The 23,104-nt window shown below is 40.4% G+C and overlaps 3 protein-coding genes across 3 annotated transcripts; 2 read left to right on the top strand and 1 right to left on the bottom strand.

Moving 5' to 3' along the window:
• The first annotated feature begins 2,134 nt into the window (after nucleotides 1–2,134).
• tmem169b (transmembrane protein 169b) lies at nucleotides 2,135–4,080 on the top strand. Its single transcript, XM_028394011.1, has 3 exons — nucleotides 2,135–2,250; nucleotides 2,709–3,041; nucleotides 3,206–4,080. Exons 2-3 carry the CDS (start codon nucleotides 2,768–2,770, stop codon nucleotides 3,838–3,840), a joined length of 909 nt encoding a protein of 302 aa, XP_028249812.1. The 5' UTR covers nucleotides 2,135–2,250; nucleotides 2,709–2,767; the 3' UTR covers nucleotides 3,841–4,080.
• A 2,335-nt stretch (nucleotides 4,081–6,415) lies between these two features.
• Nucleotides 6,416–12,452, top strand: LOC114426046 (X-ray repair complementing defective repair in Chinese hamster cells 5). The gene is made up of 21 exons (XM_028393173.1): nucleotides 6,416–6,467; nucleotides 6,808–6,921; nucleotides 6,997–7,180; nucleotides 7,989–8,037; nucleotides 8,127–8,249; nucleotides 8,372–8,557; nucleotides 8,670–8,784; nucleotides 8,865–9,003; nucleotides 9,113–9,225; nucleotides 9,327–9,389; nucleotides 9,477–9,614; nucleotides 9,714–9,801; nucleotides 10,153–10,283; nucleotides 10,462–10,658; nucleotides 10,863–10,953; nucleotides 11,065–11,134; nucleotides 11,269–11,378; nucleotides 11,531–11,627; nucleotides 11,753–11,820; nucleotides 11,897–11,971; nucleotides 12,131–12,452. Exons 1-21 carry the CDS (start codon nucleotides 6,453–6,455, stop codon nucleotides 12,143–12,145), a joined length of 2,181 nt encoding a protein of 726 aa, XP_028248974.1. The 5' UTR covers nucleotides 6,416–6,452; the 3' UTR covers nucleotides 12,146–12,452.
• Nucleotides 12,453–12,484: 32 nt separating this feature from the next.
• LOC114426045 (collagen alpha-2(VI) chain-like) lies at nucleotides 12,485–22,475 on the bottom strand. Its single transcript, XM_028393172.1, has 28 exons — nucleotides 22,218–22,475; nucleotides 20,791–20,955; nucleotides 20,006–20,613; nucleotides 19,890–19,910; nucleotides 19,742–19,807; nucleotides 19,612–19,665; nucleotides 19,483–19,527; nucleotides 19,380–19,406; nucleotides 19,269–19,295; nucleotides 19,143–19,187; nucleotides 19,003–19,056; nucleotides 18,813–18,875; nucleotides 17,184–17,246; nucleotides 17,052–17,105; nucleotides 16,920–16,955; nucleotides 16,771–16,833; nucleotides 16,339–16,401; nucleotides 16,040–16,102; nucleotides 15,889–15,951; nucleotides 15,757–15,807; nucleotides 15,469–15,567; nucleotides 15,328–15,390; nucleotides 15,210–15,245; nucleotides 15,025–15,070; nucleotides 14,789–14,941; nucleotides 14,182–14,637; nucleotides 14,057–14,095; nucleotides 12,485–13,983 (listed from the first exon to the last, which is right to left on the bottom strand). Exons 2-28 carry the CDS (start codon nucleotides 20,945–20,947, stop codon nucleotides 13,394–13,396), a joined length of 3,105 nt encoding a protein of 1,034 aa, XP_028248973.1. The 5' UTR covers nucleotides 20,948–20,955; nucleotides 22,218–22,475; the 3' UTR covers nucleotides 12,485–13,393.
• Between the last annotated feature and the right edge of the window lie 629 nt (nucleotides 22,476–23,104).

The raw sequence follows: 23,104 nt of genomic DNA, 5'->3' as shown, positions 1-23,104 counted from the left end.
CACACTACACAGAGTGGACTCAGTGAAAAAATAAGCTTTTACAGAAGGTATGGATATTTGTTCTATGTAATCTTAAAGATTTATTGAAAGGTACCTGTCTGGTAGATTCTCAGTACAAACAGAACTAACTGCAGGACCTGGGCACACAGAAATAAAATTGGAATTACAGCTCTGTAAATATTTCAGCTTCACCAGTGCAGATGATATAAAAAGTTTATTACCAGTGAGATGGTCCAGCTCCTTCTGTTTCATTGTGATTTGATCATTACAAGCCTTGATTCTACACTCAATCTTTTCTTTTTCTGCCTGCAGCATGAGGAGCTTCTGAGCAAGAGGATTTTGGAAATAATGTTCCTGGTGCAACTGCAATGTCTTTACGCAACTCGCAATCCTCTCATCGTAGACTTGCCTTGTAGGTCAACAAATAAACAATAATTCAAGCTTTGTTCATTACAACAAACTGTGTTAGGCAATAAAATGAACCCACGTGTCATTGTTGTAGCTGACTTTTCTAGTCTCCAGTTCTGATTTCAGAGTGTGCTCAAACCGAAGCATCAGACTGTTGGTCGTCTTCAGGCTAAAGATGCATTATTGACAACTAATGATATCTAAATACAATACTATGATACAAAATCTAATAATGTTATCAGATAATGTACTGTCTTGATCTTTCCAACAACATACCTTTTTGCTTCTTCTTTATTTCGTAAAACATTGCTCTGATTTACACTGATTTCCTCTTCAAGGTTTTTGATAGTTTTGTGAACTGTTTCAATGTAGGACCTCTTCTCAGCAATGCTGGCTTTGCAAACTGTTGACAAACATATAAAGACTTGAGCACACAATAAATGTGATAAAAGACACAAATGCCACACAACTAACGGGGTTAAACCATGGAAGTAAGCATGGCAGTATGTGTATGATGTGGTATGTTACATTTATTAGAAACTAATTCATGTATTTAACAGTTTTCTGTCTGACAAACAAAATGAAGTGTAAATAAATGGCCAATAAAGCAAGCTAGTCAGAACAAACTCTGTCAAGGTCAACATCTTAAAATGGAGGTCTGAAGAGAGACACACGTCTTCAACATTCTAACTTGTATGTTAAAAAAGGAAAATGTGCAAAGACCTGGACACTTTCTGAACATTTTAGTTGATGGAAAAACTGAGGACCAAAGCAGTGACCTTTAAGCAATGCTGAGGACTGCATATGTGATTAAAAAAAGGGAAAAAGAAGTAAAATGCCTTTAGCCTAATTTACCAAACTGTAAGGCATAAGTTTACTATACAGGCTTGACATACCTTTAATTTGTTGGTTAATTTGTTTCTTCTTTTGAGAAAGCTCCCGCGTTTGAAGAGCTATAAAATACAGACAAAATGGTAATGTACATAATTTGTTTCAAAAAATATACATATATACAAAAATGATGTCTCATGAAATTGGAGCGTATCAGTAGCTAACTAGTTAGCTTGCTGCAAACGTTTAGCCATGCAACTAACAAGCTAACGGTAAACGCCGAATGACACACACACAAAACAAAAAATACTTTCAACTACTAATGTACTTATTAATAAGTCAACTCACCGAGCTGGAAAATGAGGCCGTCGATATGATTAAGCGAATATTGATCACTCATTTTGACACCAAGCTAATATTAGCTTTAGCTCAGCTAGTTCATGTCACTGTGGGGGCTGCTGTCAACGGTTAAATTTGAAGAGACGACATGTATTATCCAGAAGTATTCATTTTAAATAAGCAAGGACATATGTGTATATTATATATGCTGTCTTTTTGGTAAGCTGTTTAAAATTTGGGCAGAAACTGAATTATTTATTGATACTAATTGACCTACATATTGCATTGCGCAGGCGCATTAATGAAGCAGTAAATAAATGCTATTGCATGACGGTGAAATGGTGTCCTTGCTGTACTGTGCATTTAAATGTGTGCCTTTTGTGGCTTTTCAGTACAGACGCTGTATTGTATGGTGTATTGTTTTGTTTTTCCTCCATCTTTCCTCCATGTTCACATGACGGCAGCGGGGATCACGGATGGTGGGGATTGGTGTGACAGGCAGACAGAGGTTTGGAGGGCGGGATTAGTGCTATTCTGGAAATCTTTTTGCGTAGCGCATCTGTATCGGCGAAAACGCTGTGCTCTGTGATGTGTGTGTTCCTGCGGCGTGTCAGGCACATTTAGTGATTTATTCTCAGTCGGTGCAGGTGGTTTTTACCCATGCTGTTTAAGGTAAGGCTGATTTTTTTAGCTGGTCACAGCACTTATTCGCCGGCTGGCGTCTGCAGACAAAAGAGCGGACATGGGTGGGATTTAAATGGGAGGGGATCAGCTGTGTGAAGGCTTGCTTTGTCGATTTCCATCGCTTGTGTTCATTTGTGTATTCTTATGGAGAACCTCCGTATATATACACATATGCACTGTGTAATTTCTAAATAATTGTGTTTGTAAATGTGGGATGGGAGGATGTTATTAGCTTGAGCTGGCAGGCTGTGCTGTCATGCAAAGAGACCCCTCCTCCCCCATATACAAAGATGTGTGATGTGATGTATCCGGTCCGCTTGTCAATTCAGAAGCCATTAGATCAATCACAGTCACATTTGATGAAGATGGGTTGCTGTGCAGAATCTGCACTCAGTGGATTAAAACAGTGAAAACAACCCCCCCCCCCCCCCTCTCTCTCTCTCTAGATTTCTGCAATCAGCACATTAAAAGAGTATCCTTGGAGCTGACTTGGTTAAATGAGAGCATGGCACAGGTCGAGGAGCCCCACGCAGAGGGAGAGGGCAGCCCCCAGATGATCTCCTTAAGGTCAGACATATCAGGGAACCATGTGGATGATGGAGAGGTGGGACCCTCTGTAAGGAGGAAGAGAAGGAAGAAGAAAGATCCACGTCCAGAGTCTATTATTGTCTACCGCTCTGAGATGGAGAGGCCACCTGGAGAGGACCAAGGTGGCGAGGAGGCAGCAGAGAGGAGTGCTGAGGAGGGAGCTAAATTCCTCTGCACACCCACAGGCGAAGGTGAGCGTGGCATCACTTTATGTATTAATGAATTTGAACAATTCAAAGCTTTAGATTTCTTTCTGCTGAAAATGCACCTTTTATCTGGGAGTAGATGAAAAAATAAAACAGTAGATACACTTTTTCTGGCTTTTATTTAAGTTTTCTTTGTCCTCTCTTAATAGAGAGAAGCTGGAGCCTGCCTCCAGACAGCCGCTATGTGACCCTAACTGGGACTATCACTCGAGGAAAGAAGAAGGGCCAGGTGGTGGACATCCATGTCACTTTGACAGAGAAGGAACTCAGGGATCTGGCCAAGTCGAAGGAGCGTCTGGATGCAGAGTGCGAAGCAGGGGAAGGATATAAACGCACCTGCAGCTTAGGTGTGTGTCAGGGACCCCACGTTGTTCTATGGAGCATCTCGTGTGCACCTGTGGTGTTCCTCCTCTCCTTCATCACTTCCTTCTACTACGGCACGCTTACCTGGTACAATGTCTTCCTGGTGTACAATGAGGAGCGGACGTTCTGGCACAAGATTACAATATGCCCCTTTCTCATCATCTTCTACCCCATGCTAATCATGCCCATGGCGCTCTCGCTGGCTCTGTACTCTGCTGTAGTGCAGGTGTCGTGGGCCTTCAGCGAGTGGTGGCAGGCAGTGCGAGACCTGGAGAAAGGCTTCTGCGGCTGGGCCTGTGGGAAGCTGGGACTGGAGGACTGTTCACCCTACAGTATAGTCGAGCTGCTTGATTCTGACACAGTTTCTGGCACCCTGCAGAGCAAGGCACCTAGTGAACTTGCGCAGACATCATCAGTGTGAAGCACTGTGGGGGCACTGAGGTGCTGCTGATGTCTTCAAAGTACTTTTAACAACTTCAGGTCACACAACAGAAAGTCACAAGAATAAACCTCAAGGTTATGTTCTGATATTACAGTAAAATATCTCTTACTAAACACTGCCTAAACCTCCCTTATGTGCTGAACTGTAAAGCTCACTGGACTCAGAGCATGAGAGTGACGTTTGAGTGAGTTTTTTTTTTAATTAAAGTTTATTACTACGGAGCCCCTCTGATGACATGGTAAAAAAAATAAAAGAAATCGTGGCCACGAAATATGTATAAAGTGCGCACAAAATACTACTTCGTGGCCACAAATTAGTATTGTTATTGACAGGGTGCATGGGAGTGGGCTGCCCGGCCAGGGAGCGTCAGTCAGTGTCCCTCTCTGGGGAATGTGCTGGAGCGCTGGAGAGCTATTTCGTGGGAACGAACTAGTATTTCGTGCGCACGTTATACATATTTTGTGGCCACGAATTATTTATTGTTTTACCATGTCATCAGAGGGGCTCCATATATTACAGTTTCCCTCACATCACTAAATAGTCAAAGCATACTTTACATATCCAGGTTGCAGACACTCAGACAAAGTACTGACAGCCTGAAGGTTTAGACCCAGTTTCATTTCTTCTGTAAATATCTGTACCTACATATTTGGATCACCGTGCTGTGCAGTGACATCACAAACACACTGTGTTGTTTATGAAGCAAGGCTGGATTATGTGTGTGTCAGTTACTTTAATGCACAATGAGCACTCGAGCAATAATCTGCTCTGTGAAGGGGCTCTGTGTCAACATCTACTTTTAAGGGATTAAGCTGGTGTGTTGGTGCTTATATTTTTCACATTGTCAACATATTCCATTAAAAAGCAGAAAGTATCACGGTGTTAGCCCACCTGCACTTCAACACATGGACAACTACTGAGAATCCAACATGACCTACAAATATATGTTGTTAATGTATAAACAATCTTCACACTGCTACCCACTGCAGGAGTAGTTACAGATTAATACTTATTGGGTGCCTCATTAAGCTCAGATAATGCGTGCATCGTGTGTTGGATTAACTCCTAAAAAACTGCAGCTTGTGTTTATGGAAGTGTGGAAGCATACAGGCTAATTCTATTTATTTTCCATGGGTTCTGTTGAAAATATAGATATAAAATTGAAGGATCCTTCAACAAGCTGAAACACAAGGTGTATACTAGCATGTGCATACGTGTTGCTTAGCCTCTAGGCTAAGTGTAATATAGCTTCCATCTGTATTCAGTGTTTTAACAATCCACAGAGATTGAGGGGAATGCAAAATGGCCTATGGTTTATTTACACTAAGACAAAGCCATCTTTTTCTTCCATAGCGACTCATGATTTCTGTCCAAAGCACCATGAAAGCATGTGATGTATTTGTGTTCTTCACAGTTTTAGTTCTAGTTAGTTTTTTCATTTTTCTAGTTGAGATTTCCTCTTACATTTCCACACTGTCATGTTTTGTATCTTACTTAAATTTATTTTATATATTTAAGTCTTGAGAAGTCATTGTAACTAGATGTTTTATACTATATTGAAATTTGTAAACAGCTGTCATGAATTGATTAAAAAAAGATCTGTCGGGTTAAATATATATATATATATATATATATATATATATATACATATATGAATATTTATGGGTAGACTGGAATGGGTCAAGTTATTTAATCCAATTTTTAAGCGCAAAAAATTGGGAATACATCTGTATTACACAGGACATGCTGTATATCAAATGGATGCAAAAATAAAGAACTACTCAAAGTGAAAATGATATCTGCCACTCTTTTCTTTGGTTACAGAGACAAAGAGTCAGCATGATGCACACTAGTGCAGATGCCCCTCTGGGATTTTCATGCTTCGAGATCTGGTTATTGGCACCCTGGTGAAAAACTGGGCTGCAACGTCAGCAGTATCAAACACAGTGTGTTGGACAAATATCCAACATGTGAACTCAATGGGAAATTGTTACATCAAAGCCATGTGATTCAAGAAATCTGAAAATATTGAAGGCTAGTATTCAGTATGGTGCATTTATGCCTTAAAACTTCACTGGATTGGGAAATATAATTAATACAAGTATGTAGAAGCAGGTAATGATGGTGTTTGGATAGGCTGACTTTTAATAATAATATGTATTAATTTATTTTTTATAAATCAAGAATCAAAGTGAATAAAGTGATTTATTATTCTGTATATTTTTGTTGCTAATTTATCTGTGAGTTACCTTTTTGTGGAATTGTGGGTACAATCTAGAAAAGATGCTTTGCAGTCAGACACCATATCACCATAGGGTGTTTGATCTACATCCGATTTTTGCTTATTTTTGCGCTGACTTTTGCGCCGGCTCACCACCACACAAACTATTGCGACGTTCAAATTCACGTCCTGAAAGTTCGCTAAACATCCTAATTTACGATGGACAGCAATCAATAATATACTTTAGTGTGTAGCTGTGTACGATACCAGCGGAACAATTCTCAGTGTAAACAGGAGGAACTTTGTTTTTCTGCAGTTTCTTTCAGGGACCATAACAGAGTGACGCGCAAGCTTGGAGGGAAGAAAGAAGATGGCAGCTTCTAAGGCAAGTTATTTTGTATTTTTTAAGAATGTATTTACACATGGGCACAGGTTTGTTAGGTGTCGTTAGGTCTTTAAAGTGAGCAGGTTTTCAAACGTTAGAAGTCGTATTTCCTTTGCCATCAAACTTCTGTCGTTTAACGTCCGCGACATGTTGAGACATGTTTAGACCGCGTACAGCCCTGTCACGCCCCCCATTCAATGCATACAAAGCCGTGGTATAGGGAGTGCTGTGGACTTAAGACGAACATAGCCTTAAAATATTGCGGTAAAAGGTGTTCGCGCTTATGGACGCATGTCGTTTCTGACATGCTAGTGAAAGTCTGAAATGTGTGCTCTTGCAGTCAGCTTTGGTTCTCTGCATGGATGTGGGATTCTCCATGTCCAACTCTGCCCCGGGTGAAGAGCCTGCCTTTGCACTTGCCAAACAAGTCATCCAGAAGTTTGTCCAGCGCCAGGTAGTGTTGTACATGTGTAAAACAAACGGATTCTTCTGCTCACACTAACTGCGCACTTGTTTTGTCTTCTGTCAGGTCTTTGCGGAGACTAAAGATGAAATAGCTTTAGTTCTGTTTGGCACAGACGCCACCAAAAACCCTCTGGGACAGGATGGCCAGTACCAGCACATCACAGTGCATCGTCACCTCATGATACCAGACTTCGATCTTCTGGAGGAGATTGAAAATCAGATTCAGCCCGAGAGTCAGCAGGCTGATTGTATCCTTTCTGCTTAATATTATTACAGTAGAAGAGCTTTATTTTGCAGGTAGCCATGAAGGTTACATCTGATACTCATTTCATGTGGTTTTATATATTTTTTTTTTTGTTGTGAGAATGCGCCATAAGGTCCCATTGTTTTGCTGTAATAAGGTGATCTTCATCTGTTAGATGTCAAAACTGCTGCAATCACCACAATAGTGATTAGGTCCAGTTTTACAGTTAACGTTTTCAGTTGAATTCATTTTTAAATTTTAGTTTCAGCTTAAAGAACTTAGAACCCTTAAAAGGTGAAAGTAGTATTAAATCACAGGCTTACCTTAGTTCATGTGCCAGTTTCAACACTTAAGTAGTCTTGCATAAAGCCTTCCTCCAGCTCATGCTGTCTTTAAAGTCATTTGTCAGCAAAAATAAGGACCTCTGGGCTGAACAGATTTGGGGGACATCCACTTTAATTTAGCTCTGTGTTCTTATCAACTTTCCCAGAAGCTTTAGAGAAGGAGGATTAGGAAGTTTCACATGACATCACCTAAAGTGGACATCTGGTCAGTGAGCCAAAATATTCATGTTGTAGTTTTATTTGCAAAGCTGTGAGCGATGATGTTTTTTTTATACCTTCTTACTATAATTAGCAGAACTCACACTTGTTCTTTTAACTTAGACTTTGTTCTGATTTTGAGTGGGCTGCTCTCTTGTGCCCTTACATCCACAGTCATGAAAGTGGTAGTTGTGGTGGTTGGTAGTGATGTCACAGCCTGAATTATGTCAGAAAAATTTTTAAGAAAGTTCCTTAACCTGTGTTTAACAGGGCTAGATGCACTTGTGGTGTGCATGGATCTTCTCCAGACAGAAACCAAGTAAGAGCCAACTGCAAGTGATTAATGCTGTTGAGTCCATGATGCTCGTTGTTGCTGGAGTCATTTTTAAAAAAGCGTATCTTTGTAAGGGGGAAGAAGCTTGAACGTCTCAACATTGCCCTCCTGACTGATCTCAGCACTCAGGCCAGTTCAAGCAACCTGGATGTTATCATTGAAAACCTGAAGCAAAGGGGAATCACCTTGCAGTTCTTGTAAGGTTTCAGTCACAGGGTGTAATGTGTTAAAATCAGCCGTACTGTTGACAAGGTTATTGAGCTTGTTTGCATGATATTTACTTACTGACTTTTTTATACTATAAATTATGGCTTTCCAGTTTGCCATTCCCTGCAGAGGAGGGTGAGGGTGAGGAGGGTGGCAGAGATGCGGACAGAAGAGGTAATGGTCAGCCAGGCACAGGCAAAGGTCTGTCCAGTGAACAGAGGGACGGCCTGGACATGATAAAACACGTCATGCTCACCCTGGATGAGGAGAATGGCCTGGATGAAATTTACACCTTCAGGTGGGAGGGCTTGTATTGTCTCTTTTCTTTCTCTATCACATAGTTCTGTCTCTAGTTAGAAGTTATTCCTTGTACTGAAAAATGTTATCTTTTGCTTGAATCCTTGATGAAGGAGCGCCATTGAGCAGCTGCACATGTTCAAGTGTATTGAGAGAAGACCCATGGCCTGGCCCTGTCAGCTGACTATTGGCAGTGCTCTTTCTATCCGCATTGTTGGTTACAAAGCAGTACGTTGACTGTAAAGTGCTCTTCATTTACTTACATGTTGATCATCATGTCCAGAAATATAACTTGGCTTGTCCACCAGGTGACTGAAGAGAGGCTCAAGAAAATGTGGATTACAGTTGATGCTCAAACCAACCAGAAAGATGACATTAAAAGAGAGACCGTCTACTGCCTGGATGATGACAATGAGACGGAGGTGCAGAAGGATGACACCATTCAGGGTGAGGAGGTTTTTTTGAATCATCGTGCTAATTATTGTTACAGGTGTCACTTCTCAACCTGAACCGAGAAGACACTCCACATTTAAGTTCACTTGTTATTTGTTTACAGGGTTTCGTTATGGAAGTGACATTGTTCCCTTCTCCAAAGTGGATCAAGAGCAGATGAAATACAAGCATGATGGCAAATGCTTTGCTGTACTGGGCTTCACCAATCAGAACACGGTATAGTACATTTTTATCATGACAATGGCATCTAAGAAGTCTTTCAATTTGAAAGACATCAATGTAAAAATAAATAATTTGTGTTATCCTCCTGCTTGCAGGTACGTCGTCATCAGTTCATGGGGTCTCAGGTCATCAAGATATTTGCAGCCAGGGATGATGAGGTATGAATGGAGACAGCTAGCGGTCTGCTGCTGACTGCACACCGACACTAACCTGTTCTGTGTCTTCTTATTTTTCTGCCGGAACAGCATGCAGGAGTGGCGCTGTCTGCACTTATCCGAGCACTAGAGGAACTCCAAATGGTGGCAATTGTGCGTTACGCCTATGACAGGCGCAGCAACCCTCAAGTGGGCGCTGCATTTCCATGTATCAAGCAGGATTATGAGGTGAGATCATGGACTTAAACAGTGTTTTTCCAAGAATGTCCACTGAGTCAAAATAACACATAACTAACAATCCCCCTCTTACCTCCCCCCGCTCTGTAGTGTTTGATGTATGTCCAGCTGCCGTTCATGGAAGACCTCAGGCAGTTTACTTTTCCTTCTCTTGAAAATAAGAAGTTCACTGCTTCAGGTACTCTTGCTCAATGACATGTTTATTCAGGGCTCAGATTGTAATGTATAATATGCATTGCCATATGTATACATTGTGTAAACAAATTGTGTCATTTAAATGCATGCAATTTAGCCTTTGAGTTGTGTGTAAGATGTCTGTTAGTCTGAGGCTGGCTTCCCATTAGCTATGGTGTTGCATTTTATCTTGCAAGCCGGACATCTGCTGCACTAATAGTTAAAGCAGAACAGCTCCTGTTTGCTGATGATGACTGCATTTTCTGCTGATATTAATTAATAACACTGTACTGTATATTCATATATCCATCAAAAAATAACTTTAAATTAAATGTTGCTGTTATTTTCCTCCTAGACACACAGCTGGCTGCTGTGGACTCTCTCATTGACTCTATGATGCTGGTTGTAGAAGATGAGAGTGGAAATCCCAAGGACATTTTCAAGCCACACCACATTCCCAATCCTGCCTTCCAGAGGCACTTCCAGGTACTGCAGGCCACTTTGAATGTAGAGTTACTGTACTGCTTTACAGTTACTTTTGGAGAACCTCCAAGATGTCAGATGCTTTCATTTGTCTGAACAGACCTTAACCATTAGTGCCTGTCATTATTCAGCATGGATTCCTTCTTCCTCTGTTTAAACTCTCCTATCAACCTTTCTTTAGTGTGTGCATCATAGAGCAGTCAAGCCCAACACCCCTCTTCCTGACATGGAGCCATGGGTGAAGGCTGCACTTGAGCGCCCTGAGGTCATTACAGAAAGCTGCCAAGCTCCACTTGAGGAGATGAAGAGGAAGTTTACTCTCACAGAAGTGGAGAAGAAAAAGAAGCTGAAGACTAGTGCTCAAATTTTTGGCAAAGAGTAGGTTTATGAATATAGCATGAATATGTTATTGGTTTGGCTCTGACACATAGGTGTGACTTTATATAAAACATTATAGAAAGCTGTTTTTACTGTCCTAAAATAGTCTTTTGTGAGTGCATGTCTGGCATTTTCTGATTACATAAAATCTTAAAAATACAAACCTATATTCATTATTCAAACAACCACATTTGTCATTCATAGCTCCAAGGAGCCAGATGCCAAGAAGGTAAAAGAAGATGAAGCAGGGGAGGATTATAACCTGGCTGACATCGCTGAAGGCTCCGTTACCTCGGTAAGAATCAGAGTAGCTGGATGACATAATAATCCTAGGAGATTTAAGAAGTCTGCTATTCCAAATAAAGTGCTCTTGTTCTATAAAATGTCTTTTTCACTGACTAAATAGGTGGGAAGTGTGAATCCAGACCGAGACTTCCGCACTTTAATCAAACAGAAGAGCATTCCATTCGGAGAAGGTGAGCTTGAAGTTTTTCTGATAAGATGGCCTGATAAAGTTTTTTCCTGATTGCTTCATAAACTATCATGAGTCGTTTTCAGCCCTTGTAATTGTGTTTCTCTTTTGATTTTGGTGACCCTCATGTCCTTCCAGCCTGTCAACAACTGACTCACAGGATAGAGCAGTTGCTTAGCAACAAGAACACACAGTACTACATGAAAAGCATCACCTGTATCCAGGCTTTTAGAGAGCAGTCTGTTATGGTAAGTTTGACTTTTTATGGAGATTACAAAAGGCGAGAAGATTACTGTACAATGGATGTTTTTTCTCTTGTGACTTGAATGCTTGTGTATCTGCATGTAGATTAGAGCTTTTACGTGATTTAAATGGAATTTGAATGTCTCTCATAATTCAGCTGGGGAAGGCTGACCTGTACAATAGCTATTTACAGTCCCTGAAAAGCAGCATTCCAAACAGAGGGCTAGAGGTCTTCTGGGACCTGATTGTTCAAGGTATGTTAAGCCTCTTAACTCTCTCCAAGTCATTCCTCCCTTGAGGTGATACTTCCACATAGCTTGGAAGCAGAATAAATGAAAGGTGTGAATCGCAGTGTTTTGTTGACTTGATCTTTGGACAGACGCTGTCACTCTGATCAGCAAGGATGAGGTTGAAGGGAGCACCATATCCAAAAATGAAGCCAATCAGGTTACCTAAATATACATGTATTACATATAAAGATTTATGTCATGGTCATTTTCACTGACTGAAGTTTATCCTTTAGTTCTTAGTTGCTGAGGAGAAGAAAGCTGAGGCAGCTGCACCACCAGCTGAAGATACTGGAGATGTTGATGACTTGGTAAACATTTTTTTTCTTCCTGGCTTTAAATATTTATAAAACTGACTCGATTCCATCTTGTGTTAAAGCCATTTCCTGTCCATGTTTGGCTTTAAACAAAAAAAAATAACAGCTTAGATTAAAACTCTTCAAGCATATTTTATTTCTGTTCTTGTGCAGCTGGACATGATGTGAGAAGGGAAGCTGGAGGAGAATCTGCAGTGGACTTCCAGAGAAAATAGAGGAATGTAACATTTCAACTCGGCCAGACCAAACCATGTAGCCGTCCATTGTTCTGCCTCCCACTCAAAGGCCCATGATACTTTTTTAACTGCACAGCATAGGGGTTGACTTTACTGTTGTATACACGTCCTCTTGATTTCCAACAAGTTCTTCAGGCAATAACTTTGTTTTCTTTTTTACTGTAATTTTTTACAAATTATGTAATTCCACAGTAATCTGCAGCAATGTCAGATACAGTACATCAAGATTTCTAAGCATCAGAAACACTTTACAGAAGACAGTAATGCAGTGTCCAACAATCTGTCAGTTTAATATGTGTTGGGTTTAAACACAGATTAAGAATGCAACAATTGTATAACAAAATTGAGAAATACAGTTTCTAGAAAAGCATAATGCTGTGATGTTTTTTGCGAATGGAACAGTAATTCTGCTTCATTTCAAACTGACGTTCAGGCATTAATGTGACTACTGTTACTCTGTGGGTTGTTGTAGATTCTGGAACATGAGTTTCCCAAAACAACTCCCCTGCAGATTTCCAAACATTTAAAAAGGTTACACAAAATAATCCTTAATCCTTGTCATGGGACAACTCTTTTAAGATCTCTATCTCTAAGATCAGTATTGTTTTTATTTATTAACAGAGTGTGGACTTCTCCAATATACCATCACTTATGAGTTTATTAAAGGCAGTGTAGTAGGTGACCTGCTATATAAATCAAGAACAACAGGGTATTCTGCAGCTGCACCTAAAGGAAAGGGCTAAAAGCCCTGTGGTTTGTAAGATCATAGTCTGACTTAAATGCAGTACACAGAGAGCAAAATCATGTAGAAGATGAAGTAGAGGCTGAAAGACAGCATATCCTGAGCACATTGCCACAAATTGCTAAAGGTTGAGGAGGCACAGTGGTGTTTTTCTGGTGCCTGCTTTCTGTTTACTTGGAGTCAGACTCAACAAAAATGCTGCATGCAAAAATCAGATTGGTTAGAAAGCTGCAGGGGTTTAAGTGTGATTTCCTGATATGTACTGTTTTGTAAGTTAATTTCCTCGAATTGCCACAACATCTGTGGAGAGTACAAAGGCAAGCATGACTTCAGAGCTACAAAGAGGCCCCAGATAAAATAAACCAGAACTAGTCTTTGTAACATGTCAGATTAACCGCTGTAGCACCAGTATGTTGCTCATATGAGCTTGGTCTGTCTTTAACACACCCACTGGATAAAACGGTTAAACAATCTTGGTGTCATCATATCAGAGAATTTCTGTCCTTTAAAGATGGCATTCTGGTCATTCTGAGCCAGCTTTTTCAGGACTTTTTCATCAACATCAGGTCCGGTGGCAACCACCGTGGAGACTACCTGCTGCCCACGCATGGCATTAACAGCTTCATCCAGGTTTTGTGTGTTAGTGATGCCGTCTGTAATGAACACAAATGAAATCTCTGCAAGGCGCCTAGTCTGCCTCGGGTTAACCAGATATTGGTTGATGGCTTCAATGATAGCAGGCCCCACACTTGAAGATGAATCCAGGTAATTTAGGCGTGCTATGCCATCAGAAATGGTGGCCCAGTTGTGTGTAAGAGGGAAGGCAAAGACATTCTGGTCACCAAACTCCATCAGTGCCAGACGAGCTCGCCTTTTGTCATCCTTGTTCCTGGCCAGAAGCAGTGTGTCTGCCACCTTCTGCAAGAACTCACGAACATAGCGGAAGTTTAGGTTCCCGAGACGCTCTGAGCCATCCACCAGGAATACCATATCCACTGGCCGCTCGACGCAAGGAGCCACGTCAGGTTCTACAATGGAAGAAAACGTCACTCAGCTGCACTGACTCCAACACTGAAAAGCATCTATCTATGTAAAGCCTACCTGTCATACAAGAAAGTTCAGGGCACTTTATTTCTGGATCTGGAAGGAAAATCAAGTAGTCATAGTTTAGATTATAGTCAAAAGTCAGTGTTGTGATTGTGCCGTCTGTGTTGATGCAGACTCACTTGGACAGAGTTTATGTTCCATTGATTGTAGGAAATCTTCAGCTGCAAGGTCAGCGAAGCGCCTCAGGCCATGGACCCCGGCCGGTTTGTTACATGCTATTGAATTCAGGGTCTCAGACTTGAAAGTCTGATTAAACATGTCACCAACTCCATATGCAGACACCACCACAGAGGGGTCGCTGCAGAGGTACCTGAAATGAGTGGAGTCATCAACCGGATCATAGCGTCCATCTGTGACCACGATGACAGACACCTTGGTGTGGAATCGTGTCCTGTTCTTGACGAGGGTTTCGTAGGTAAACCTGAGCGCTGAAGGTGTGAAGGTACCCCCAGCAATCCACTCCAGATTCTTCACAGCCGTTTTAAAGGCGGAAAGGGAGTTTATACTTGGGTCATCAAGACGGATGGCCTCAAATGTCCCTAAGTGACTGTACTGTACAACTCCAACCCTTGTGCCTGCAAGATGAGATCAAACTTCAAGTTCAGTTTCATGCAGCTTCAGTAAAAGAGTAAAAGCTTTTAGTTGCTTTTAGTTGCTAAATTGACACAATCGCAGAGACTATAGGCCCTGTCCAAACAATATCCGGCTGCGTATACTTGACTGTACCGTTTGGTGATGTAGGATCCGGTTCAATAGATCCTATCCTGTTCAGTGTGTTGATAACAAAGTTCTTCTCCAGGGTGAAGTTAGTCTCCCCAATGCTCTCTGAGCTATCAATTACAAATATAATGTCCACAGCTCCACAATACTTCTCACAGTCTGAGACAAAACACAAGAAGACAGTCAGAATTTTGAGCGGCATGTCTTATGAAGCTGTTTGTGGGCTGTTGATATTTGCTTACCACAACAGCCACATGTCTCCCTGAAGTAACTCACAACATCACATTCCTGCAGTGATTAAAATTCATGTGAAATTCTATATTTAAGATAATTTTCATTTGCATCAGATTTTGAGTAGTATATGATTTAGTTTTATAAGTGGTGTTATTTTGGATGTACAGGGGTCTGAGGGATAAACTATACTCACAGATAGTCCAGGATCACCCTCAGGACCAGGGTCACCCTGCAAGGAGAGAGAAATGCAAATGGATCTCATATTCAGTGCCATGTCAGCTTAGTACATGACTGTTTGTGTTGTTGCTCACATCCTTTCCAGGGTCTCCTTTCGTTCCTCTCTCTCCTGGCTCCCCAGGCTGCCCTGGGCGTCCCTAAACAACATAAACACGTGTTGAAGCATTTTTCACTATTAACTATTATTAATCATTATTATATATTATTAATCTTACAGGTTCTCCTGGTGGGCCTTTATTTCCAGATGGTCCTTTGATGCCACATCCACCTCTGCCCCCTTTCTGTCCTTTCTTGCCTTCGTTACCTTTCTCTCCCTGTAACGCAGAGTAACTCATTAAGGGGACAGTTCACCCCAGAATCAAATATCCATATTTGTTCCTGTGGTCTGCAGTGCTATTTATGCAACTCGTCTGCTTTGATGCCGGTTGCAGACCTGCAGACCAGTGGAGCAATATAAATATTTGATGTGAGACACTGAGGAAAAATCATGAGGGAAACTATACATTTGCTCCTCTTGGTCCTGAGTAGTTGAATCCTGCTCTCCCTTTGTCGCCCTTTAGAAGAAACAGACGAAAAAAAGCATTTGACACGTTTATTATATTATGCCAAAAAACAATGAACGGAAGCCCTCTCACCTTTGGTCCCTGCAGCCCAGGGTCACCTCTTGGTCCAGGGTCTCCAGGATTTCCCCCAGTACCCTGCAGCCACCCAGGAGAAAAGGCGTACCATCAAGATTACACTGAAAACTATGAGAAGTTGCTGATGAAGATGTTATAAAAGACGCACATTAAGTCCAGGGCCCCCTGGTTGTCCTGGCTCACCCCTAGGTCCTGGTTGCCCATCACATCCCTGGCAGGCAGAAATAGGAATAGAAAGACTGTTGTTACTGATCCTTACCTAACCAAGTCCTCCTGGTGTCCTTTTGGCCATGTACAAATAGAAGTTTCAGAGTGGTTTCCTTGGAAAATGTCTTTTTATGATAACTGGCGCAGCTCTCGTAGTGGAGCACCAAAGAAAGCATACTGCGTTCTTAGGAAGCTGCTATGTGGTCAGTTTGTCAAAATCCACCCACAGTGTCTCCTCACCTTAGCGCCCTTATTTCCCTTTTCCCCAGCTAGGCCTCTGTTTCCTTGCGGCCCTAGTTCTCCCTAGAAAATAAATGAATGCGTCAGAATTTGCACCACACCATTAATCATTGACCAATATATACAAAACACAACAGCAACTGAGAGGCAACACTTTTACTTCACGGAGGGGTTCAGTGTTAAAAAAAGAGAGAGATACAAAGCAACAGGACCAAATAATCCAAGTAAAGGTCTTTCAATGGAAGAGCAAAATGCAGTTTAGTGATTACAGCTCTCACTTTTTGGTCTTTCCAAATAAGTAATTAAGTAAGTAATTTGTATTGAGATCACCAGTTCTGCTTTTTACATCATGTTTTTATGATATATAGATTTGCGAGCTTAAGTAAACTTGTTTTAAAATCATAAACAAACATTCAGATTCATAGGACTTACCCTTGGCCCTTTTGGTCCATCAGGTCCCGGTGTCCCCTTGAGTCCAGGATCTCCATTCCTCCCCTGTAAATATTTGTTTAAATGCAATTTACGAGAAATTCTGGCAAATTCTCAAAATGATAATATTTATAAATGAGTGTATAAGGTACCATTTCTCCTTTTGGCCCTGGTAAGCCTGGAGTCCCCTGTGACAAAAAATAGTTTAAATTGTAAGCATGCTTCATAACATTTGTGTAACTTTTAAAGGAAGTCAATGCAGTAAAAAAATGTCCTTTCCATACCGGACTTCCTTTTGTTCCTGGTTCACCTGGCATTCCAGGATTTCCAAGCTCCCCCTGAGGAACAGTAATTCAGATCAATGACTTTTACAGTTCACTTTTGATGAATTCACTGTACATCAGTTTTGAAGTTACCTTTGATCCTGGATCACCCTTATTGCCTTTGGGCCCTGATCTTCCAGGGATCCCTGGGTCACCCTAAAGAAACACAAACAAAACTGAGGAAATTAACTATACATTTATATTTCAAACATGGAATTCATTAAATATAAACTGGACTTTGGTTTTAGTATAATTGGAGCGCCATATACTTAAAAAAAGCTTGGCAAGTCTTTGCACTCATAAAGTGCTTGTAATCCTTACTCTGGGTATTTTCTTATTTATTTTTATACTTAGTAGAACCAGTCATTAGTAAATTGCTCTGGAAATACTCACCTATAGTTTGTAACTTTTACTTTTTATTTTACTATTGCATCTAATTACAAAGCCCAAGTAAACATTAGTATTAAAAAATTAAATATTTGTAGTATTTATTTAAATAATTTAATATTTACAAAAACATAAATATTTTTTGCAAAAGGGGTGTTTTAAAGACATGTTTTTATTTGACACTTGAAATGGCATAGATATATTAAAAGTATCTACATATTTTTTTATAACCACAAACATATAAATGTCTCTTGTCAAGATGTCCACACTCAAAAAGACAATATCAACTGTCCATTAGCACATGTAATCATCAGAATCACTGACAAAATGCAAACAAAAATTGTTTGTGCTGGACAAAAGCACAATTTCAACACTGGAACACTAAAAGTTTCTTGTGGAGAGACTGGACCTTTGCTGACATTTTCAGGATGTCAAGCTCAAGAAACAGGTTCTGAAATACTTCCAATGCATATTTAAGTTTCAGTGGGTAACTTAAGTTGACAGCATAGATGACACCCATACGCAGAAGGCATGGATGGATGATGGTGATCTTCATGATGTGATTCCTGCAGTCCTCTTTCACTGCTTCTTGGCTCACATCCTGTGAAAACACATAAGCCACAATTAGAAGTCAATAACTAAGAATGTATTTCAAATAAAAGAAGAGGTCTTAAGCAGTTAAGTCAACAGTAAAGTAAGAAAATTATTTTTGCTTAAAACTTACCTCCATGGTTCCATATCCACGAAGTTCCCAAAATATATTCAAGTCCACAATCCTTGGTCAAGTGTGGACTCTCCAGACGTGTCTGAAGGAAAGACCGGCTCCAATGTGGGGAGGGGCTCTGACGTCATGCTTCAAGTTCACTGAGTTCACCCAATTACATTTTACTTGGAAATATCAACTAACTAAGCCAATAAGTTGTTTAATGAATATTATTTGGAATGAAGAATTAAATGTACATACAAAACTGAGGACATAATTACAAACCAAGCACTAAATTTATATTTTTTGTAGAATTATATACATAACTGAATTTAAAACCCTGCTGTTGTGTTCAGCTAGAAAGATCACCCATCACTTAATTCTGTAACAATGCCATCATTAGACCAATGTATCGTCTTCTGGATAAAAAAGGCCTTGTGTACCCTGAGCCACAGGACACCAAAAATATCCTGAAAAGTGGTAACCCTGTATCTCCCATCTATCCATTGTATTTGCCTGATTTATCCTGTGCAAGGTTGTAATGTTGAGAGGAAGCCTTCACAAAACTAAGGCTAATGTTTGTTAAAAACATTTAACCTGCCAACAAACTTCAGTGTAAGTTTATCTCAGACCTTATCTCCAGGGTCTCCCTTTGGTCCAGTTTCACCAACTTCTCCAGGGTGTCCATCTGGTCCCTGTGTAAGAAAATTAAGTCAATAATTCAGTAAAGTAGAAAACTTTAAATCAATCAAGAAAATCTGCAAATTTGTTTTTGCATTCGTTTGATAGATAAATTAGTGACATAAGAATATAGAAACTCACCGCTTCACCTGAGTCACCTTTACAACCAGGAGCTCCAATTCGCCCAGGTTTACCCTGAAGATTTTACACAGGCCATTATATCAAATGACATCAGTTTATTCAACATTCTGTATGCTCCACATCTTAGTACTAACACTCACCTTATGTCCATCAGTGCCATTCAGGCCAGGTACTCCTGCATCACCCTGTGTGAAGAGTGAAAGTGCAAACAGTGTTTGATGCAGAAGAGAATGAAAATAACACATGTATGCATGTCATGCATTTACCTTTGCCCCGTTGAATCCAGTGTCACCCTGTTGAGATAGAAATCGTATCCTTAATCCCATATAATTTTAAGGATCGACACAAAAGCAGGAACGTGAAGAAATGGCTCTCACCTTTTCACCTTTCAAACCTGGCTTGCCCTATAAAAACACAGAAGGACCGATTAACTACTTATAGCACTAAAAAAAAACCATCGACCTGTAGATTTCAGCACACCTTTGGACCGTGTTTCCCAATTGGACCTTCAATACCAGGGTCCCCCTGAAATAAAAAAGATTCAGCAATAAATATGATGCAGTATTTTCTTCATGGTGAAACAAATATTTAGTCACAGTTTATACACACCCGTTTGCCCTTTTCACCCTTCTCCCCGACATTGCCTCTGTTTCCTTTTGCGCCCTAAGTGGAAATACAGACATTTTAACAAAACAAATATTGGCCAAGAAACTGATTTGAAGTCTTATTTGATACTCACTTTTTGACCAGAAAAGCCTTTCGGTCCAGGTTTCCCAGGTATGTTAACGCACCAGGGCTTGTAACACTACAAGAGCAAAGAAGGAAACAAGTCAATAAGTGAGGAAGTGGTGTGACTTTATAGATACAGTACATGTGCTCTATCTGACCTTTTGATATGCTTGTTGTCTCTGTGAAGAAAAAGCAGTGGTCAGTGAGAATCAATACTTAAACACAACTGAGTTATAACATCTTGAAGGAAAAAAAATAACCGATTTCAGATCACCATGGCTTTTATGATGCGCTGTATGGTTAGCTCACTTATTTCAGGTCGCCCTCCGGTTAGGTTCACAGCAACGTAGTCACCAGCAAACAGATAGTAGGGGGAGCTGGCTATCTCCTTCAGTCCTGTTTCATCAATGACACGGGTCGGTGGCACTGCAAAAAGTTGGATCCCTAGATCTTGGGCTCTTGCTGCCATCCTCTTCACCCCCCCACATGGACTCCCTGTCACATGGCCATCAGTAATAACCACAGAGAAGTTCACGGCCTTCTCCGAGGACCGCTCTGTGATCTTCTGAGTCATGCGTCTGAGGGCGCAGTCAGTGTAGGTGCCTTTGCCAAAGTATACGATTCTTGATACATTCCTGATGAAGATGTCTTTGCTTGTCAACTCACAGAAGATCTCCTGTCTCTGGGAGTAGTGCAGGCCTCCAATGGACCAAGTGAACCGGACCTGGTTATTGTACACCGTATTATCCAGTTTCTCAGCAAAAGCTCTTGCAAAATCCTTGATGCTCTCCACGAGGCTGCCGGGTGGCGGCTCCTGTAGGGCGATGGTCTCTGAGGTGTCGATGGTGAAATACACGTTGATGGGACAATCAATTATCTTTGCTGGAAGAGAGAAAATTGACACACAGTATATAACTTTACCAGTGCGCTCGTCTTAATGTCTTCAACATTATGGTAATGCTGTGGGGAAATCAGTGATTTAATAAAAGTAAAATCCAATGCATAGCAACGGTTGTAAAGTCATTTTACATTTTAGTAAAACAAATAATGGAAACTCACCTTTACAACTTTCAGGGGGGTCTGTGGGATCAAAAGGCCATGGAGTTGGTCCTGGGTCATCACCTCGTCCCGGTACTGGTCTGGGTCCACGAGGTGTTGCAATTTGTGAGACTGCAGCTTGGAGAACGCACAAAAAGATGAACCCTAAAATCACCATTTTTTTTCCTGAAGAGAAAGAAAGAAAAAACAGTAACACAAGGCAGACAAAGGGTGTATAGTATAGTAGACTTCAAAGCTCCTCCTACATACAGGAAGCATCTGTCAAACAAGTGAGGCCTCACAGCAGGCAACTCCACAGAGCTTAAGAATGTTTAGTGTTGTTTTAAACAGTGTTGGCAAATAAGTGCAAAAGGATGATATTCAAATTGAAAATGTTTTTGTTACAGCCTCCAAATTAATGACACTGAAAGCACAGCACAGCAGGACTGTCTAAACATGAGAATTTTTGTGTTTTGATTCTATACGAGTTGTTGAAAAGAGAGCGGTGTGTGTTTGTGTGTGTAGAACACTGGAAGAAAAAACCTTTCAGTATCATCCAACAAATGATTAAGAAACATTAAACATTAGTGTAGTGGAGAAGTGTGACAGTAACTTATAACAAGGTGTTATTTCATATTAAGAACATATTTTATCTAGTATTACAGTACGTTTCCTTCTTTTCATGGGTTAATAGTTTACATCAAAAACACAGGAAAGAATACAGATAAGTACCTGTTAGTTTAGGATGTGCCTTATTTGTGCTTCATAATTTTGCCCAGAAAACAAATACCGGAAATGCTCTCTAGTGGTATACACTAGAAAATGTATTTGAGTTTTGAGGATTTGAGAATTTTAAAAATATTATTATTTCTGTTTTTATGTATAAATTAGATCAGGACATTGTTTCGCAACAATATCCAGCTGTATCAGTTTCCACTAACCAGCTAATGAAGGCATGCATTAATGCTGTTCATGCTTCTGTGATTAAATAAGGTTGTAAATGCAGGTCAATGTCAAAATTGACCAACATCATTTTATGGCAGACTTAAAGGTCAAAGCACTATATTGAATGGAAGCCTATTGAATTATATAAAAAGTACTATTTAAAATTCCACCTCTTACAAGGTAATATTGCCCAAATGTAAAGTTCATTAATATTTTTTTCACTTTAAAGTTGTGTAGCTATGTTAGTTAGTTAGTTAGTTAGTTAGAAGTGTGGTTGATTCATTTTCATCTATAATTATAAGTGGCTACTTGTATTACAATATTTATGACAGAGACCCATTCGTAAATCTCTAACTGTTGCCTATACCAGCACCTCACAAAGTGACTAACACTACACGCACATCAGCTGGTAGAGGTTATAACCAGACTAATGGTTCCTTAGTTTAAGCTGTTTGTCTGACTGTACGTGAAGCGAAGCTCAAATAAAGTGTCCATGTACTCACCGAGGCAACAGTACAGAGGATTATAAACTCCAAGCTGCAGCCGAGACTGTCAGGAAATTCAGGCAATTTCTTAAGACTGTAAACGGCAGATAATCATCTCAACAGTCCCATATCAGCAGGCTGGCTCAGGGGTCAGATCCTGGCCGAGGAGCTGCTCGTTTTATTTATCCTCAGCTGCCGAATGAGCACTCATAGACACGCATGCGCAGGCGGATTTCATAGGAGATGTTCAGGTGATTGTACAGCTGTGTGAAAGAAGTGACAGCTGCTGCAGAGAGCGAGAGAGAGAGAGAGAGAGAGAGAGAGAGAGCGAGAGAGAGAGAGTGTAAAGTCACCATAAAAATGAGGACACAATTTAAGTGGTTTAGAGTAAATACAAGATGCTGCAGTAAGCTATTTATCTGCCAGTATTTGACAGAATAAATTTGTCTCCAAAGAGCAGCTATACAAACACATCAACTCCCACTGCTACATGTCCTTACATGGAGAGAGCTGCTCACATTCACACTCTGTTTATGATTCAGGGCTAAACAGCATGAGAGATGTCTGAGAGATGTCAGAATTTAACATCTAGAACAGTCCAAAGATTACAGTTTATGAAAGCAGAGCGTCATTTACGGATAATAAAATGAATCATTTTGAAGTCATTTGCAGCCCTTTAGAGTAATAAGTGTTAAAATAATGCAACCTTTTTCTTCTTAAAGACTTTTCTGCTCCTCTGAATAAATGGTTGACTGGGAGCTTTGACTTAGCATGGGCTAATTTATTGCCCTCTTTACTTCACTCTGCAGTTTCTAATGTACACAAAGATTCTGTTAACATTCAGTAAAAGGATGAAACACACCTGAAACACACTTTCTCCCTTGAACTCTTGTAAAACATGTGCA

This window comes from Parambassis ranga, chromosome 21, assembly GCF_900634625.1.
Source record: "Parambassis ranga chromosome 21, fParRan2.1, whole genome shotgun sequence".
Lineage (NCBI taxonomy): Eukaryota > Metazoa > Chordata > Actinopteri > Ambassidae > Parambassis > Parambassis ranga.
The sequence above is the reverse complement of the archived record's forward strand: the minus strand, read 5'-3'. Positions and strand labels throughout refer to the sequence as shown.

Bases quoted from the DNA above. Each gene is read 5' to 3' on its own strand.
- tmem169b (XM_028394011.1), top strand. From the start codon at position 2,768: ATGGCACAGGTCGAGGAGCCCCACGCAGAGGGAGAGGGCAGCCCCCAG. The intron at 3,042-3,205 runs GTGAGCGTGGCA...CTCTCTTAATAG, and splicing joins CTGCACACCCACAGGCGAAG to AGAGAAGCTGGAGCCTGCCT.
- LOC114426046 (XM_028393173.1), top strand. The intron at 9,615-9,713 runs GTGAGATCATGG...CCCGCTCTGTAG, and splicing joins GTATCAAGCAGGATTATGAG to TGTTTGATGTATGTCCAGCT. The intron at 11,135-11,268 runs GTGAGCTTGAAG...ATGTCCTTCCAG, and splicing joins GAGCATTCCATTCGGAGAAG to CCTGTCAACAACTGACTCAC.
- LOC114426045 (XM_028393172.1), bottom strand. From the start codon at position 20,947: ATGGTGATTTTAGGGTTCATCTTTTTGTGCGTTCTCCAAGCTGCAGTC. The intron at 15,071-15,209 runs GTGAGTATAGTT...TAATCACTGCAG, and splicing joins AGGGTGATCCTGGACTATCT to GAATGTGATGTTGTGAGTTA. The intron at 14,942-15,024 runs GTAAGCAAATAT...GTTTTGTCTCAG, and splicing joins GGAGACATGTGGCTGTTGTG to ACTGTGAGAAGTATTGTGGA.